A 19488-nucleotide genomic window follows, 5' to 3' on the forward strand; every position below is an offset into this window, starting at 1 on the left:
GGTAGTGTTTTTTTTTAAATATCTGACGTCGCTTTTGGCCGGCTTTTTTTTTTTTTTTTTTAGTGTTGATTGAGGTTCCCACCTTCAGAGGGCCGCACGTCGAGGGCACTGATTGGTCGAGGCGCTTACTGGCGCCCCTGGCGTTCGCTACTTACCGCCGGCAGCCAGCCACTGCGTCGTCAGTTGACTCGAAGACGCCGAGCCGCGAGGCCGCTTCTGCGGTGAGCCGCTGCAGCGCGAATGACTAGTCTTGTATAGGTATGTTAGGCTTAATGTTTGGTTCATCTTTGGGCGTATTCATCGTATATTTTAAGCGAGTTTTCCCTTAGTGCAGTTATATTTCTTGCATTAGTGAACTGTTTCTCCATTTTAGGCTCGTTTCATGGCCTTTTTGCGGGCTTTTTGTTTTTCGAGTCTGGCGTTCTTTGTTCCTTGGAGACCGGTGATAGCCTTCCGCTTTGGGTTTTTGGAGCTAGACGGTCGTTCTGAAGTATCTTCAGCAAATTTCGAGTAGTGGAATGCTGTTCTTGTATCAGTTGGGTAATTTTCTTTAGTTCACTTCTCTGAGGGAGCTTACGTGCAGACTTCACTGACGCACCTCGCCGTACTGTTGCGTTCGATAACTGCCGTTTTTTCGCGTTCCTGGCGTTCTTCGGGGGTAGTACCTGCGTTTTTGCGCATTCCTGACCACTCTGGCGGCTTTTCAAAGGAAATTGAGGTGTGGTTGGCAAGGCCCCGCACAATGGCGTCAACACGCTGTGCCTCGCCCGTAGCTAGGCCTTGTGAGCCTTTGTTCGGGTAGTTTGGGGGAGAAGCGTCAGCCATGTTCGATCGATCGTGTACCGACTTGCGGAAATGAACGCGCCCCGTAAAATGCTTCTTTCAGCTAAACGGGCTCATTGTTCGAGCTCAAATTTCGCATAGAATTTGCATTTGAGCTCGAACAATGAGCCCGTTTAGCTGAAAAAGCATTTTACGGGACCCATTTATTCCCGCAACGCGATAGCGCAGGCGGGAGCTTCGCCTTCCCTGTTTCAGGATGTGCTACGCGAGTACAATTACTATTCCTGATTTACTTCAGCTGTTAATCTTAAGATTTCTTTAAAATTGTTGCTTACGGATGTAGTAAAGCTCGGAGCGGCGATTGGGCTAGTGGCATTCGACTGGTCAATTTGCAATATTCCAACCTTATCTGTTAGTGGTCTTTGCCGCGTCTGGCTTACAAAGTTGGCGTTTTCAAGGACAATTGCGAGATTATTGGGAACATCCGGAGTAGAACTTCGCGCTTTCAGCTTAGGCGCGATTTTTCGAAAATTTGCAATGTTTTTGAGGAAAGGAAATGCAGTAATCGTCTCGCATATATCAGTGGACCGCGGCGTAAGGGAAGGAAGATGGTAGTGAAAGCGGTCTTTTTCGGCTATTTCCAATTTTTGTAGTACAACTTTTCGGTTGGGAAAAATTCGCTGCGAAAAAGCCAATATGGCCGTTCGGTGCCGAGTTGCTGGAGGGAGGTGGGGAGGCCGGCTTAATGGCGGAAGGCGTGGCGTCTCACCCTGCAGCGGTCGCCATTTTGAATCATCCCTAGGCCGCATGGACTTGCGCCGCTATTATAAGGCGCATTTTCTCAGTTTTGAGACTTGATACTCGTCATTTTTTACGTGGACACTTAGTGTTTCGGCCGACCTATTTTGCAGTCTCGAGATGAACTTCGGATTTTGCATTTTTTCTCCGCTACCCCGATCGAGTGCATGATAATTTTTCTCAGGGTGCGTGTAACAATTTTTTTTTTCCTTTGCAGCCGCGGCAACCACCTCGGGCCAAGATGGGGTCGCAACAGTTCTGCCTGAAATGGAACAACCACCAGTCGAACATGCTGGCCGTGTTCGAGCAGCTGCTCTCCAACGAAGCGCTGGTGGACGTTACGCTGGCGTGCGAAGGTCTGTCGCTGAAGGCGCACAAGATGGTCCTCTCCGCCTGCAGCCCCTTTTTTCAAGCGCTTTTCGTCGAGAATCCCTGCAAGCACCCTATTGTGATACTGAAGGACATGCGCTACATGGACTTGAAGGCGATAGTCGAGTTCATGTATCGCGGTGAGGTTAATGTGTCGCAGGATCATCTCACAGCACTCCTCAAGACTGCCGAGACGTTGAAGGTCAAGGGTCTCGCGGAGGTCACCAACGAGAACAAGAATGGTGGGCTCGTTACTAGTGTGGACGGTGCTGCGGACGCTAAGCCTGTGGGTACGCCGCGTGCCGAATCTCCGCCGCTCAGTAAACGGAAAAGAGGCCGGCCTCGGCGACGCTCACCGAGCGACTCCAACAAGAGTGACTCGGAAGACGGTCCGCCGGCGACGCGTATCAAGGGACCCGATAGTCCCGAAATTATTGAGGACGGTAGTATGTCTAGTGATCGCGTGACCAACCTCCCCGCCGCGTCTCCATCGAGTCGGACTTCCAATGTGGCGGCGTCATCTACTGCCGTGCCTTCAGGCGCTCGTCTTGGTTCAAGCGTTCAGGCCACCATCTCTCAGCATACTCAGGACTCTATGGGTGACGACGTGGGGGAGGGCGACGATCCGGACTATCCCGACGTGGAGCCTTTGAACGTTATGGAACAGTCAATGACGACCGAGAACGTAGGTGGTCTCTTGCTGCCGTGCTCCCCCTATTAAGAGTCTGTGCGGTGGACTCGTTTCTTCCGTAACGAGTTGTCAAAGTTGCGCTCATGTTCCACCGTTATTTTTCTTCCCAGGTTCCAGTGTTCCCGGACGTCGCCTCATCATCACAAGCACTAGGGGACGAGTCACAGCAGTCACATCACACAGGGTCCACATCAGACAACTCGGCACTTGTTCCTGTTCATCCTTCATTGCCTTCAGACATCTCCATCACGAGTCAAGGTAAACAAAGCTTTGCCCGGTCTCGTGGAGCTGCTTGCTGATGCCGCCGCGTGTGATTTGTCTTTGCAGTAGACATCAAGCCGTCGCCATCTAGTTTAATACCTTACGACGACCAGACGATATCGCCTGTGGTCGCCGCCTCTCCTGCCGCTGCGTTGTCCGGGGACGGCGCGTCCACCGCCTTGGCGGTCATGGACGCGTCTGGCGTTCCTGCTATTGCCGGCCCGTCCAGTTACCAGCAATCGACGCCGTCTCATGGTACGTAGCCCTCCCCCTGAAAACCTATCCCCCACCTCGACCTTCTCTTATCCTTGCTATCCACTCTCGCCCCACGGCGATCCTAGCCTTCGCGGTGACCCGGGGTTCAGCTTTGGCTGCAACGTTGGGCGCTGTGCGGACGCTACGATTGCATCGGGCTCCACTTTGAAACGCCGGTCTCGTGTTTAGCAGCTGCCCTCTCTTTGGGCTGTAATGTCGCGTTGAGACGCCTTGTTCTCATTTTGCTCGAGACCGCCGTTTATTTTGTAACTGTTAGGGTTGTTTGTATTGATGTTTTGCAATTTTTATGTATCGCTGTACTCTGTACGAAATGGACGCCAGTAAAGTTAATTCGCCTATGGCTTCCGGCACGGAGGCTTCCCAGAAGACGCCTAGTCATTTGTCCAGTCTCCTGTGTCGTTCAATCATCGGCGCTTTATCGCGGTGCGCTTCGGTTTCCTGGATCCTGGAGTGGTCATGAACTCTGCATTCGCGGCCTGCCTTTCTGTGGGTGCCTGGCCACGTCGAGGATGACTTCTAGCCTGCAGTCTTCACGCGTTATTTCGGTTTTCGCGGCACGCGCGGTTTTACGTCGTGCGATTGGATCAAGCATCGGTGAAGACTCCTCATCGATGGTGAGTTTCGCTCAGTACCCTTCGAAGTTCTAAGCTTTTTTTTTTTTCAATTTGTGTAAGCTAGCGGTTAGGGCCATAGGGTTTAAACGTAACGTTGTGTAGTGGTTGTGCTTGGTATTGCTCTGTACTTGCCTTGTACAACATGCAATAAATGGGGATTGGTGGGGTTTGTAGTGTTATTGCACGAATTTGACACGGGACGAGCAAGTGCGCGTGGAAGACTGTGTGTGTGTGTGTGTGTGTGTGTGTGTGTGTGTGGGGGTGGGTGAAGCTGCGTGCGTGTACTGCGATTCCCAACACTAATAATTGGATTGCTCGTCTCGATACACTTGACTACACGGGGACAGCTGAAGGGACACTAGCGCTACAATGGATCAGCCCGCTTCACTAGTCATTGGTTCAGTCAGTTCACCTAGCTAGCGCTTGGTGTCAAATGACTGGTGGATTTGGCTGCTGAAGACTTCTATTGCGCAACACTGCATACACCACAGCAGCATGGGAGGGTTGGGTGCTCCCTTTGCGGGCGTTTGTGCAGGTGCTGTGGCTCGTGCAAGCGGACCCGCAGAGTTTCAGGAAGTTTCGAAGGACCCATTATGTTCACAATAAAAGTCGTTGGTGGCATTACTTCGTGTTCCGAAATCCTTGCTCCAAGCAATAGCGCGAACCCTGCTTCCTGGCTGTTCGCTGCTGTGCGAGGACGAATTATGCATTGACATGAGGGGTATCTGCCTTTCGTGACTGCATAGCCCCTGGTTGAAAGAGGCTGCACATATTGGAGTCAGGGTTAACATGTCGACAACCCCGGAGCCTATCGCTGAGAAGCAAGAAACGAGGCAACACGGGCAAGCCGAGGGTCGGTATAGTCACCTTTGCTTTTGAATGTCGGGTGGAGCAGTAGCTTTTTATCTTATTTCCAGTGTTTAAGCTGCGTCTGTAGCTCGCAGTTGTGTTCTTTGAGCGAGCGAAGCTTCAAATAAGTCGCTATCGGTACCGAGCGCCTTTTGGCTGCGTGTGCTCGCATTGCCTGAATGAGCCCAAGCGGTGTGTGCAGTAGAGCTGTGCAAATGAGCAGTGCAACGCTTTGCAATGCTTCTGTAGGCAGATATCTTGCGCACATGCTCTTCAATCATTGAGAAGTATACTTCGAAGTTAATGGCACCTCAGTGCCTATAATTTGAATGCTACTCTGGTTGAGAGAAGCAAACGAAAGGGTGAAACGGAAATGAGAATACGCAGCACTCGAGCACTTCTGGGGGTTTGTAACAAACCCAGTGCGAATATCGAATAATCAAGGACAGATGAATTCAACCACTACAAAACATTATTTGAGCACCCAAAAACATCAAGATGTGTTGCTGCACAAAAAGTATGTCTCGAACATTATTCATAGAGTGGAAATATCCGAGAAGATGGCTCGTACAAGTACAAAAGCGCGTTGCTGGGATGAACATAAAAGGTTGTCGTCAAGGAAAACCAGCTGCTCCACACGGTCAGGCAGAAGTAGTTAGTTCCCTTCTAGCTGAAGCGACTTCTTCAGTCACAAAAATGCCCTCTCACTTGGCACTGAACTGGCACGTATTGAGAGGTATTTCGTGCAGAGCTCTGACTATACCAGCTTCGCAGGCATAGCCACAAAGAAGCTCACCAGCGTAGTCAGCTACTGCATGGCCCAACGTTACGCATTGCTCTAGGCGCCGCTATATTGTTATGCCTCTTTTGATAGGACTTGCGGACCGAAATGAACGGCGGTGCTCGCAATAGAATATTCGCGTCGGATCGAATTTTCGAAACCACGAATACTTAGATATCGAATCGAATACGAATACTAAAAATATACTATTAGAATTATATTCGAAAATTTCGAATATTCAATGCAAATCGCAAATCGTTGGGGCGTGTGCATAGGCGTGTAAGCAAGCTAAGACTAAGCAACGCGTAACAAACGAAGCGCGCCGCAGCCCCATCTCCCGTCGAGGCTCCTACGGTCGAAACTCTGCGCAAAGTTTTTACTCGGAACGCAACATCACCTCGGCCGCCAGTATCATACAAAAAAATTCAGGCGGCACTCGGACTGTGTGCACTGTGCAAAGGCGAAAGCGTTTTCCGCACCACTTTGCCTATAATGACAAATTACTAATTATTGGCTAAATACTAATTCATGACGCTTAAGCTTCGCCTTTAGGAGTGGAACGCGACAGCGTGTTGTAACGCTGCCAGGGAAGGGAGTCCTCGGAACACCACCACCCGTTCGGCGCGTGCCTTGCCCTTTGAACACAACGCTTTTTGAGGAAAGGAAATGGCGCTGTAATTCTGTCATCTAGGTGGACACCTTAACCGCACAGTAAAGGAAGGAAGGAAGGGGAGCGAAAGAAGAGAAAGAGGGGCCGTAATGAAGAAACAAAAAATTGTATTTGAGGAAAGGAAATTATGCAGAACTGTCTGGCGTATCTCGGTGGACACCCATCAAAACACACACACAGGCGCAGGGACTGCCTTCCTTTACGGATGTTACAGAAGAAAGTAAAAACAACAATGCACTGCGTTTGAGCCTCGATGGGAGAGGGTGCGGCGCACCTCGTTTGTTACGTGTTCCTTATGGACAGGGCTGCTAACCACAGAGTAAAGGTATGGGGCAGACTTGGCGACCCCCTTGAGGGGGGCTGGTCCAAAGTCTCTGTGTGCACCACATGTCAGGTACAGAGGGCTGCCTGATGCACAAATTTTATGGAGATAGTAGTTTGTGTAGGGAACGTCTAAGCGAATTCGGTGCAGGCAACTGTACGGTCACGCCTATCTGATTTGTGTGGCATGTGAAAGTCGGAATTAAGTGGGATAAATACGATGTAGGGGTTTGTACTGGCGCTTATGATCACTCCACAGAGATTTTTACGCCTGCCAGGATTGAGCAGCCACAAGTCTGGCGCCATCACTTCGAGAACAGGGAATGGGAATCTGCACAGATGTATCGCCATGCGCTATAAGCGCAGCCGTTGCCTGCGAGGCCTCAGTGAGCTGGTAACCACTGTAGCTCTACATGGAGGCATAATTTACAAGCCTCTGAATGTAGCCACCTGAAAACGTGACTAGTTTAACGACTAGTGCAGTGTGACAGTTGGTTGAGGTAACCCATGTTGTGTGGGGTTGTTGCAGAATAAAAGCAAAAGCTGCTCGCAGAGCAGCCAGCAACACCGGTAGCTATAGTCGAAGTATGGTGACTGAGTGTCGCTGAGATTGTGGTGCACACTGATGATGACCCAATACCGACTCGGGCATCATGCAGGGAGCTCCCAGGGTGGTGAGAATGACGTGACAGCGGACTGGTACTTCGATGGGCGAAGGTCGGAAACTTCGGTTATGCAGTACACTGCAAGTGGATGGCTAGGTTCACGCACCACAAACTGAACCTGGACACAAAGCAGCACCGATAGGGAGAAATGTCTGCTCTCTGCTAGCACACCACTGTGGTGACGTGTTCTGGGAAAGGTCGAGGCAGACTCTCAAGGCTTTAGCTTGCATTGCTTTGAGTAAGATGTTTGATAGACACCCTAAAGGGCAGGGAGACTGTATAGAGCAGAAGGCCTTCACAGAGCACTTTATATAGCCATAGTAATGAATTTGTAGAGCATCCTCTCCTAATAGTTGAGAGCATACAAAAGATAGAGGCGTGTGCGTACAGTTTGATGTTTAGCAGTTGGACACGTGATGGCCACAAGAGGGTTCTGTCAAAGGTCACACCTAGAAATTTCTGGTTTGTGAAATATGGTATCGGGGTGCCAGAAACTTTCAGCACATCGCAAAGGATCACCCCCTGAAAATGTAATTGCTTCACACTTCTCTGGGGATGTGGCAAGACCCCACTTGCTTAAAGATAATTCAATACAGCCTATTGCCCTTTGTAGTCGTGCATACGTACACAATGCGCCTGGAGCACCACATACAGATGTCATCTGCATAGAGGGCGATTTCAAATGTAGGTGGCAAGCATTTGTCCAAACCAGCAAGAGAGATATTGAACAGGGGGGTACGACTTAAACCCCTTCCTGAGGAACTCCACGAGATGTGTGATGCAGATCTGTGAAGTGACTGGGACACACTGAATTACAAGTGGCGCTCTGTCAGCAAATGACTTGTAATTAAAGCTTCCTCTCATTTCGTGTCAACAAGTACCTCCCTGAAAAGATTTGAGTGCCTGGATTCTTTCATGTCTGAGATGTTCCGGGCAGCAAGCCAAAAAATTAACAGTTGCTTGTAACTTTTCTCACTTTAGAAAAATGCAATCGCAGACACCAAAAGTAGTAAATGAGTGTTGAGTAATTTCTTTTCCCAACCCACACCGCGCCCCTGTTTCATCTGTGTTGCTGCTAGAACGCCCCAATTGTACTTTCTCTGCAATATTGAGTCAAAAGCTAGACACAAGCCATTTATGTGCGGTCCTAAGCCACCCGAGTCCGCAACTTTCCAGGCAATATTCCAGGCCAAGGGCGCTTTTGGACCGGCCCAAGCCCATGCAGTGCTCTACTGCCGACGTCGCCAAATGTGAAACAGAGGTTGCAGTGCTGTGACTGCTAGTTATTGTTAGCATGGGTTCCGTCAGTGTTGCGAATACTTGTAGGGTAGCGTCGCTACTGCAGCAGGGTGCTATAAGCATTGCTATGTGCAGTGTGTATACGGCATTTGCCATCCAAGGGTCTGGTTGCTTGTTCGAATATAGATTTTGGACCTGCATTAGTGCACAAAAGAAAAGAAAGGGGCAAGGTAAAATGGTACGGCTATGGGTCAAACCTTGTCTTGTGAACAGTTTGGGCTATATTTGCATAACCAAAACCTGCCATCAAGAATATCTAATCATCTACCTCCTGCTTTTGAAAGGTTTGAGGCACTTCAGCAGTGCAAAATACTATCACTCAAATGCATTTCAGTTGAATATAACTAGGCGCTGTATTGCATATGAATGAAGCCAACAGTAATCAAGAACCGTATGGAAGTGTATCAATTAATTTTTTTTATTTCAGTTTATGGCATTCATGAATGAGAAACTAATAGTGCAAATATTTTATTGCTGAAAGATAATTAAAAGTATAAATTAGTTGGTGCTGATTGCTGAGAGATATAGTAATGCAAAACACAGACTAGACAGGTGATAACTTTAAACTCCTTTATTTCAGGCAGTGACGACGAGCTATGTTACATTACTCAAGTGCATGTGCAGCTTGCTTCCAGAGTGACACACACTGTGCCAAAGTCATCAATGTTATCAGCACGACTACTCTACTTATTGATTCAAACTTACCTAATTTGTACTTCCATTTATTCCAACTGGCACTTTGGTCTTATCAGTGTGTAGTGCAATAGAACAGTTTAGTTCAAACTCTGCATAACTTGAGCAATGTGTTTTTTGGGTTTTGAGTTATCGAGAGTCGACTGTATTGACTCCTACACGAGGTGACAGATGTTTGTGTCATGGCTGGTGCAGCAATACATCTTTCACCCTGTTCGTAAATATAATTATTTTGATGTTTTTTTAGGTGATGAATTTGGCTAAGTGTGTGTATAATTGCTGGAACCATGCTACATGTGCACTTAATTGGTGTATACTGGCCTCTGCCTGTCCTGTCGTATTATTGTGCATGTCTTGTGATTTAGACTATATTATACGTCTGTAAGCAAGCACAACACCGATATGTCCATCCACATGGCTGTCTAATATGTTGTAAGGAGATCATAATGTGGTGCAACCATGGTCGCAGCTTTGATGCCTATTCTGTTAATCGTGTCTGTTTTTATGGTCGTGTTTGGAGTAGCTTGTTCACCAGTAGCAAGCAAAGCAGACGGGAGGGAAGTTGTCAGCAAAGCTAAGCAATGTGTTTATCATTGCCACGGTGATTAGCTGTATACATGTATATCTGACCATCTGATGCAGCTAAGAGTGACAGTGGTCTTTTTTAAGGAGTGGAATGCCTGCCTTCTTGAATCCTTTTGCTCAAGCATTTAGGTTGCTATCCTCATAATGCCTGAATATTTGTGCTTTGGGCGCACTTTTGTGCTGTAGTTATTGATATTTTTGTAGCGGTAGTGTGTGTTTATGCCTCAGCCAAGCATAACCAGAAAGATAGCCTAAAATATCCAAAAACCTGCCTACTGGCTTCATTCCAACCCAGTTCGCTGTCTGAAAGAGTGTAATATAGGTGCAAAAAGTTACCAGTTTGGACTAGTAAAAACTTGCAATTGAAAGCAATTGGATTTCATTTTTCTCCAATTGGTTTTCTGTTGCTTCCAAATGCATTTTTAGAAATTCCATCCGCTCTGTCTTGACTAGCTGAGATATGTAGGGCATGAGCAGCTCGCACTAGGACAGAACGTCTTCTAGGCTACTGTTGTGCATGTGGGGTGGTTGGAATTGCTGGAAACACTATTTGTAACCATGGCAACCCTGTTAGCAATGTAGAAGAAGCCATGTGATCTCATGTCTGCTTCTTTACTGTTTTGTCAACTTATGTATGAGGTCACTGTTTCTAATGAGAGGGTGAGCCCTCTCCACTTCAGTGACCTGTTATTTCACGAGCTTTCTTAGATCCTCTAATGCAGAGTTTTCCTGGGTCTCATCCCACAATCATCCAGCTTTATTGATCATCTTTCTAGCGTATTTGTCGTCCTTTTTCATTGTATGAGCGAACTATCGCAGCCTTGCCTTCTCAATTTTTCTTTCAGCATCTCCAATTTTGATATTTCCTCATACGTGGCCACTTCAAATCCTCTCGAATAAAAGTTCAAACTCTCTCCTTTCTTGAATATATAAATAAAAATTGGCATCCAAAGTTTCGTATTGTTTAAAGTATCTAAATGCGCTTAACTGACTTAACTAGTTACATTATTTGGTCCAATTTTTATTGAGTGGTATGCTAATTCTTTTTGTTCAGTGGATGCAGGAAAGTCATTTCCTACTTGTTCAAGCAGTTAATTTGTTGTTATGCTTGCTGAGCTACATGGCACATTGTAAGCTGGTGCATGTGGCTGACGTTGCACAGAACCTGTCTGCTCACATTACGCTAGGCATGTTGTAATGTAAGCAACTAGCATGCTGAAATGGACCGATACAGATTATTTTGCTCTCCTACATGCTGTGGAAGATTCTTGGGGAGAGCTGGAACTGGTGCCTTTTTTACTTCAGAAATGAACAATTGACTGGCTTTCTTGCTATGGGCCCAAAATTTATGGACTTAGGTTGATATGCTGAAAATTTAAGCATCTTCAGTGAGACTCGGTGGTATTTCTTTTTGCCAGTACATTGCTGAATATATGGTTAGAGGTGCCTGTTAGACAGAGAAAATGGGATGCCTTGAGGCACATTCCACTTCAAAAAGGAACAGCGCATACTTTTGACGACAAAAAGAGAGACACACGAGGACAGGCGCTGCAGCATCTATCCTTGTGTGTCTCTCTTTTTGTCCCTGCCAAAAGTATGTGCTGTTCCTTTTTGAAATGGCATACCAACTCACCCAAGCATCAGTGCTCGAGGTATTGTGTCACAGTTCAGTAGTTCAAAGATTGCCCAACTGTACAAAGAGGCACAGTTTCTCAATTACACATTCATAGCTGCAGCGCCATAACTGCTTTTCAAGTGCACATATGAATTTGAAGACAACACCCCTCATTTCTGAATTTCATTTCACTGACTCGCCGTAGAACTGCGATGGTGTTTGCAACACAGAACTGAAAGTAGTCATCGACAAAGACTACCCCAGTTTTTCATGTTCTCTTCTTGAGATAGTACACCGAAGTTAGTCTTCATTGTGCCTTTGAGGGACGTGTATGCCTTGATTGCAGCACATTGCTGCAAGTTGCAAAAACTAGGCATACAGTTTCTGTGCCAAATAACTAAAAGAAGTGTGCCTGTCCAGTACTCTTCCAAACCAAGGAACGGGTTCCATTGCCGGCTTTGCACCGTTAACTGCACTAGTAACTGAGACCCAACTGATGAATGGATGTTCAACTTATACCGCTTGTTAGGACAATATTACAAATTGTGTTTGCCTTACATAGTAGTTGCTTTCATCTCTGATATACAATATATTTTATGAAGCATTTGTAAGATGTAAAGAGCTTCCTTGAGTAGCATGAAATCTGTGCACGCATGTTGTAATTTACGGCATTTGTATTTTTCTTTGGACATAAATGGTCAGGGCAAACAGCACCCACCCTTTTTTGTGAGTTTCGTTTGGCAGAGAGGGAGATATTTCGTCGTCCAAAAGGCTTGGTTGGACTTCAGTGGGAGGCTAGCCTTGTCAGGTGGCCTTGAGCCCTGGGCACTCAGCAGCCTGCATGGCTCTTGTTACCTCCCGGTGTTGGCCCTCCTGGACGGAGCTAGCCGAGCAACACAGTTTTCCACTGTTAACTGTTCGAGAGTAGCAAGACTTCAGGATGTAGGGTTCGTTGTTCAGACATTAATGCAGTATGTGTGCTACAGGTTGGCTTTTCCCACACGTTTTACACTCGGGGTTAAACTCTCTTTAGTAGACCAGAGAGCATATGCAAGGGGCGTGGGAAAGTGTTAGTTCGGAGTTGTCGCCGTGTGATTTGCAGGGGTTTCGTGAGACTTTTCCGGGTGCTGGGTAATGTCATGGCAAGTAATGTCATGGAATGAAACCATACACTCCCTAGCCGACCGCAGGCACAGTCCGGTCGACGAATTCTCGGGCGAAATTGTAAGCTGCCTCGTTACTAGTGCGAATGACGTTGTTTTATTGCTTTCAAGTGAGTTTGTGCACGTCTGCACACTTTGTGTTTAACCTAAGAGGGAAATAAAATTTCGCATCTTTACTTATGTGTGCCTGGACTTCTTGCCTACGTGCCCACGCACTCAAAGTTGCCTGTGTCAGTGGCGTTGAATATTTACCACTTACCACGTTTACCACCTTCATGCAGTAGGCAGTTTCGCCCAGTGTGCAACATGTGAATGTCAGCGCGTAGCCGTGTCTACTAATGAGTATTACGCCCACCCATCGCACGACGAACGAGGCGGTAGGGTCAGAAACAGAAAAATGAGGGTGAAAAAAAGTCTGTATGGTCTGGCGTGCTGAAACCACAGCGGTTCAAACCCGCACCCAATACGCATTGCATTGCGCCTAAACGCATGGCATTAGTGCATGTCACGCAAAACGCCTGTAAAATTTTTTTTCCCTCCTTCCCTTTATTATTATTTATTTATTACATAGGATCAAGGATCGCCCTTTAAACGGGCCTGGCTTGGCTTCGCTTGATCGAGGTTGCCGAGGTCTTTGGCTTTATCGCAAGTGGACTCATGATAATCGCTTTATCGTGAACTTATGCCACTTTTTAAGCGAGGCTTGTTTACACTCCTTATAACTTTCTTTCTCTTTTACATTATGCCTAATGGCAAGCATCTAGACATGCATCTAGAATAAAAAAAAAAGTCTTTGGCTTGGCTACAGTAGCTGGCCCAACGGAGCAATGGCCGTAATTGTAATCTCATCATCATCGTTCGAAAACGAAAGCAACGGAATTCAGCAAGGTGCATGAACGCTCGTTTGGCGTGCGCCTTTGGTCGACGGCATCGCTGTTCTTCAAGTTTAAATATGGTCAAGAAAGCTCTCCTGATCCTCGCCGAAGGCGCGGAGGAGATGGAAGCAGTAATATCGGCTGATGTGTTGCGAAGAGCTGGCGTGAGTGCAGTTGTTTTTGCCTCAGACTTGCTGTGGACTGGGCTGATTTGTGCCTGTGTTTTCGTTCGCTTGACCGTGGCCTCGTATTTTCTTTAGGTTGACGTAACCATCGCTGGCCTTGGCGGCGCCAGCCCTGTGAAATGTAGCAGAAACATCGTCGTTCTGCCTGACAAGAGCTTGGAAGAGGCTGCGTCTCAGGCGCCTTACGATGTTATCGTTTTGCCCGGTGGGCTCAAGGGTGCTGAAAGCCTAGCGGCGGTAAGCTTGCCTCCTCTAGCGGACAAACTGCAGCTCGGCCTTCGTACGTTATCGCTGCGCCGACTTTTTGTCCACAATTGCTATCGCCTGTTCTGCGAACACGAGTGGTTTGAGAATTGCTTGTTTACTGCACGAGTCAATGCCATGTAATCTTCCGCGCGACGTGTGCTCTGGGATATGAAAAACCTTCTCAACAGCACAAGAGGACTGGCTTCAGCGGCAGCAATCTTATTTTCTAGGGAACTTTGCTCTTAGAGGTGGAGTTGCATTGCTGCCGTAGCGGACTGCCATTTCCGAATATCATCCCAGTCGAAGTTTATTCCTAGTTGGGAATTTGCCATTCGACAGCATTTGAATTTCCCCGTTGCCCCCCCCCCCCCCGGCAACTCGACTGAATCCGGGATATATTTAAAATGTATCTCTCGTGTTTAGCAAAATACATTATTGCATTTGTGAAACCATACATCTTTTGTGACATCCACGTAAAGCGAAAGGAAATGACTTTGGGATAGAGAGGTGTGCAGGAAGTTGCTCTCATTTTACAAGTGAGGTGAAGAGAAATCAGAAATTCAAGCTGGCATGGAAAGTAATTCAAACAAATCATATTGCAAGTTACTCTCAACATTAGGTTACACACAACATAAATACCCATGAAAGCCGAAGATTGGACAGCTGCCATCGTAACTCAATTGGTAGAGCACTCGACAAGAAATTCGGAGCCATGGGTTGGGATCTTCTTTTTCAAATCAGTAATCTTTCAGCAATAAAGTAATTAAACTGTTAATATCTCATTGATTAAGCCCACAAATTACATATAAAAAATTGAGAAACATTCCCATGTGCTGATTGGTTTTGTTGACTGTTGGCTTCCTTCACATATGTATAGCAACTCTGTCTAGTCACAGCACCAGCATTACTTAATACATGCACAGAATATACTTTCTCCTCTGATTTATGTACCCCAGTTATGGGACCCTAATGCTGGAGCCAGTGGCGCTTGACCATTGAGCACACTCATTTAATTCAGCCACAGCGGGTGGTGCAAGCGATGATCAGAATTTAGCAGATCAAGCTGCTCAGATCTTTTTTTACAAAAACAACTTGTTCTGTGCCATGTTTGTAATATGCAGATGTGTTTCATTGTAGCAGTGCCTAGTCAGAAACGTCCGAATGAAACTTGAAAAACCCATTTGGAGCCAGTTGAAATTATTTTGAAGCCGCAATTCCAATTGTAACTAGTTGCATCCGACTTGAAAAACAATTTGTTCTGTAGAAAGTCCAATCTGTCAAAGCAGTGGGAATCACAATTCCACTTGGAATCGTAGAAAAGAAATAAAAATAATGAGCAGCGGTTAAAAGCAGAAAATGAACCAGACAAAGAAGTGAAAATGGATACAACCTTGCAAATTCATGTGGAAGCGATTAACAAATGAATGATTCCAGTATACTGAGTGACATTAAAAGTGATAAACAATACGGTGCTCCTCTCCTCCCCCCTCAATACACGCTGACGGGCTCTGCTGTGCCCAGTTCCACCCATATTACTTGGACACACCCAGTGAGAAGGCTCGCCCACATTCCCCACTCTACATCAGCGGGGTAGGGACAGCTAAGATTGTGCGGTGAGCTGTCACCCCTAATCGGCTGCAAGCAGCAATTTTAAAAACTATTTGTAAATTATAGGGTCCATGACAATGCACCCGTCGGTTACACTGACGACTACAACATGCTACTACTACTAAGACGCGAAACCCCGGGGACATGTGTTTTGTTTGACAGCTGCCACTATAAAATCTTTCGAGAAGCTGAAACTGCTGCCATCTGTTGGAAAAATTTGCCACATCCGCCCTACGGTCATGTCAGGATCAAACACAGCATGCCGTCGTAGGCCGGCTCTTAAAGCTGTAACTATTAAGAAGCCATGAGCTGTCATTCAATGGCTTTGTAATATGGCCTTGCTTCCCGTGAGTGTCGACTTGACGGCTTTGTTGAGGCTGTGCTAGTTTTTCCGGAAAGTGAGTTAGAAGGCAGTTATCGTGCTGGCTGTTGCACACCACAGTGGATTTCTTCTACCTTTAAAGCAGAGGTGCATGCGTTATTTTCAACTCTTCCTTTATAGAGTCCAGCAGTTGGAAAGCTACTGAAGGACCAGGAGCAAAGTGGACGGCTGGTCGCTGCAATCTGTGCAGGTAATAAGCACTGCACATCCACCTGAGTAAATCTGTTTCATTTGGCACTTATTGCAGGTTCTAGTTTGAAGAAGCGGTCGAGTAATGGGCTGGTCGCCTTCTATGTCTTGTAGCCACTATGCAACATGTCTGAACACTTGTGGCAAAACTTTGCTAACAGAATTTGCCCTCCTTAGCACCTGAGCGTTAGAAGAAGCTTAAGGAGTGCTACATCAGTGCAAGAAATGTTAGCCAACTTTTCTCAGTTGCCACTGTTATCAGTTGCTGGATTACCTCCATTGCAGGACAAAGGCCCCTCCTAATGGCCTCCAATTATCCCTGCCCCATGCCAGCTGCAGCACAAAAACTCCTTATCTCATCTCTGCACCCAACTTTTGGTCGCCCCAAGCTGTGCTGTCCTTTCCTTGAAATGCACTCTTGATTGCCACTCTGCTAAAATAAGAGTAAAGCATTTATTGTCATGTTTACTGGACTGCTAATCAAAAAAAATTTTTTCATTTCCACACAAAGAATTGTTTTCTTTTCTTGCATTTTCATGCAGCCCCCATTGCTCTGAAGAGCCATGGCATTGGACAAGGAAAGCATGTCACGTCACACCCAAGCAAGAAGGATGAAATTTCTAGCGGTGGGTAATGAAGAACATGCATGCACATTATTTAAAAGCCATGTTATTCTCTTGCAGAACTGATCTCCTTTTGTCTGCCTGGCACCTACTGGAAATATTTTCTCTTTCTCGTGTTACAGGTGGCTACAAGTACAGTGAAGATAGGGTCGTGGTTGACGGCCACTTGATTACAAGCCGGGGCCCTGGCACAACTTTTGAGTTTGCCTTGGCCATCGTGGAAAAGCTGGAGAACAAGGCTGCTGCAGACAAGCTGGTTCCACCCATGCTAGTTAAAGTTTGACTTTTATGGTTGACAAAGTCAGCTGACGAATGCTTATCTCTTATGCTTTCCAGTTTTGTTACCATTGTAACTCTTGGTTTCGGATAGTTCAATCTCATAGTTTTGCCCAAATAAATACACTCTGTTGTGTAAGTTGTTGTGTGCTGAAACTAATTAGGGAAAGCATTGGCATGCACTGATTAGAAAAGTTGGGGTCAGCGATAAACATTTAAGTTAGAGCCAGATAGCGGTTAAAAAAAAATCAAATTGGAATGCTACCATTTGCATATACAGAGCACAGCGACAAAAAGTAGACGTTGGTAGGGCTGCATTTCAGTGGAGGTGAAATGGAGTACTCCCGTGCACCGCGATTTCAATGCGAGGTTAAGAGCCTGAAGTGGTCGAAATTGTTGGACTTCACTAAGGAGAGAGAGAGAAAGCCATTTATTTGGAGACCCCAAATCCAGGGCTACGGAAACTGAGTCCCTTCATTTCTCTCAAGGGCTGTTCAAGTGGCCACCCTGGAGACAGTACTGCATCTTTCCACTTATCAAAAAAATAAGGGAGGACGATAAATGTAATTGATGCGGCAGAAATGCATTAGCATTAGGTGCATTGTCTGTGTTCTGTTATAGGTACATATGTGTTCTGCTGTTGTGAATGACTGAGACAGACATTTGTTAAAGGTTGATACAGAAGTATGCTGTGTCATTCATATAAACCATTGGAGCCTTCTTTCTGTGGCTTTGCAGCACAAGCAAGGCAGGAAAGGAAATGAGGCTGCCTATCTCTGCCTTAGCAGCCCCTCACTGTCTCCCCCTTCACCCCGCTGCACCCCTTGCCCAAATAAAGAACAACCCACAACTGCCTATAGCCTTGGTTGCATAGCCACAGAAAGCTGTCTGCGAATACACTAGCTGTCCACGCTGCTCATTGTGATTAGGAGTCTGTAAAAACGTGGGAGCTTCATCCACGTACATAGCAGTGGTGCATTGGCCGTATTGTCTACGGAGGATACGAATACGCCTACCCCGATTCCCTACCGCTGCTCAGAGGTTCAGACCAGCCGAGGGAGGTACTTGCACCATAGCACGGCCGGACCACATTGACAGGCTTGCACCCAGTTCTCAAAGAGGGCGCCACCGTCCCGTTGGCGGTCAGGCTTTATTAGCGCCAATTTTAAATAGCAGTATAATGGTTAGTAAACATGCGCATGGAGGAGGAGATTACTGATGCATGGTTTTTTGTGAAACGAGGGCTTGGTTATGCAGACCACCTGAGGTTCTTCACCGTACACCGCAATCTTGATGCACAGGCGTTTTCACCTCCGTCGAAGTGGCGCATCGCACACACCCTCTTCCTTAAATTCACGCTACTTTCTTTCCATTATCCAGTTATCATTTACCTCTCTCGCTGCTCTGTCCACAGTCACCAGTCACATTTCGAGACTTTGTTCTTATTAAGCTTATATACCGGCCTCATAGCTGAAGTATTGGTAAGGTACAGCAGTTATGTGCTTCCTTTTTTAAAGAGGTGTTTGTAAGCTGCTGCAAAATTTCAGGTTGCACAAACTGCCAAATGCACCCCAGAGCCTATACTTAATGTGCCGCTAACCTTTCTGTCATGCCTTAGCCGGATCAAATAACGATAATGCAGCGAATCTTTGTAGCGTTTGTTTGTTGTGTTTATTTGTTCATGCCTCAAGGCTGCCGGCACGCCGCTTTATCGCTTCGTTTGTGACGCAAGACGCGCCTAGAATTATCTCGATTGATCGCATCCAGGCGAAGCCGATTCTACTTTTTGCCAGAATGTTCTAGTAACTTCTCAAGCTTTATCTCGAAGGTTCGCTATCAGCTTTAAAAAGAGCACTGCCGACAGCGGCGGGCATTCTGTTCGACGACCGCCGAGCACGCTTGTTGCTACGCCGCCGCCAAGTGATTCAGTTCTATGCGGGCGCAAGTCAGCCCGAATAAAGAGTTTCGTTTCGAAGACACTCTCGCTGTGTTCCTGTTCGCCGGACTGCAGTCACCACTACGTGACAATATAAATGAATTTTAAATGGCAAAGCATATGAGTGTCTGTGAGACACATGAAGGGCTTCCGATTAATTTCGCGACCATCTTGCATTCCCCGAGCACCGAAGTACACAAACGTTTATTGCATCTTCGCCCCTTTAAAACGCGGGCCGGGAATCAAATGCGGGATCTTCAGTTCGGCGACAGAATGCTGTAGCCACTGACCCACAGTGACGGGTATTCAGGTCTGCAGTGACCACTCACTCTGCCAAGGTGCACTACCATTTTTTTTTTATTCGACAAGTGTGCCTCAAGGCAAAGCTTTAGAAAGGGGTATAAGGAAGCAGGGGAAAGAAGAAGGAATCCAGGTGAGTTTCGTCGAGGAATCCTCATAGGTTGTCTAGCGATTGTCCAATATCCACTTTTTGTAGTTGTCTTCACGTTTACACCGCAGGCCTGCCACCCTGAGAAAGCGCTTGCGCACAGAAGCCGTCACTGGGCATGTCCACAAATATCGCACATCACACGCATCTGGTGAAGCGCCAGAGTAGGGGCACTTGTCAGCCGTTGATTGCTGCGAGCACGGAGGAATTAGTGCACGTGCTTGCTGGTGCACGACTTGTGTTTTGGATACATGGGACAGGAACGGATATAGGAGGAGTGGAGAAGG

General features: G+C 46.8%; 2 protein-coding genes across 3 annotated transcripts; both read left to right on the forward strand.

The window, feature by feature from the left end:
- The first annotated feature begins 102 nt into the window (after positions 1–102).
- LOC149364648 (uncharacterized) lies at positions 103–4416 on the forward strand. Of its 2 annotated transcripts, none has more exons than XM_089574622.1 (4): positions 103–258; positions 1799–2635; positions 2752–2899; positions 2969–4416. In XM_089574622.1, exons 2-4 carry the CDS (start codon positions 1823–1825, stop codon positions 3163–3165), a joined length of 1158 nt encoding a protein of 385 aa, XP_089430748.1. In that variant the 5' UTR covers positions 103–258; positions 1799–1822; the 3' UTR covers positions 3166–4416. The 2 variants fall into 2 exon arrangements, with proteins under 2 accessions (XP_089430748.1, XP_089430749.1); XM_089574623.1 differs by having other exon boundaries at positions 2972–4416.
- An 8858-nt stretch (positions 4417–13274) lies between these two features.
- Positions 13275–16956, forward strand: LOC149364649 (Parkinson disease protein 7 homolog). The gene is made up of 5 exons (XM_089574625.1): positions 13275–13472; positions 13569–13730; positions 15850–15919; positions 16461–16544; positions 16664–16956. Exons 1-5 carry the CDS (start codon positions 13326–13328, stop codon positions 16822–16824), a joined length of 624 nt encoding a protein of 207 aa, XP_089430751.1. The 5' UTR covers positions 13275–13325; the 3' UTR covers positions 16825–16956.
- The last annotated feature ends 2532 nt before the right edge of the window (positions 16957–19488 follow it).

This window comes from Amblyomma mixtum, chromosome 2 (assembly GCF_055824585.1).
Source record: "Amblyomma mixtum isolate Tamu chromosome 2, ASM5582458v1, whole genome shotgun sequence".
Lineage (NCBI taxonomy): Eukaryota > Metazoa > Arthropoda > Arachnida > Ixodida > Ixodidae > Amblyomma > Amblyomma mixtum.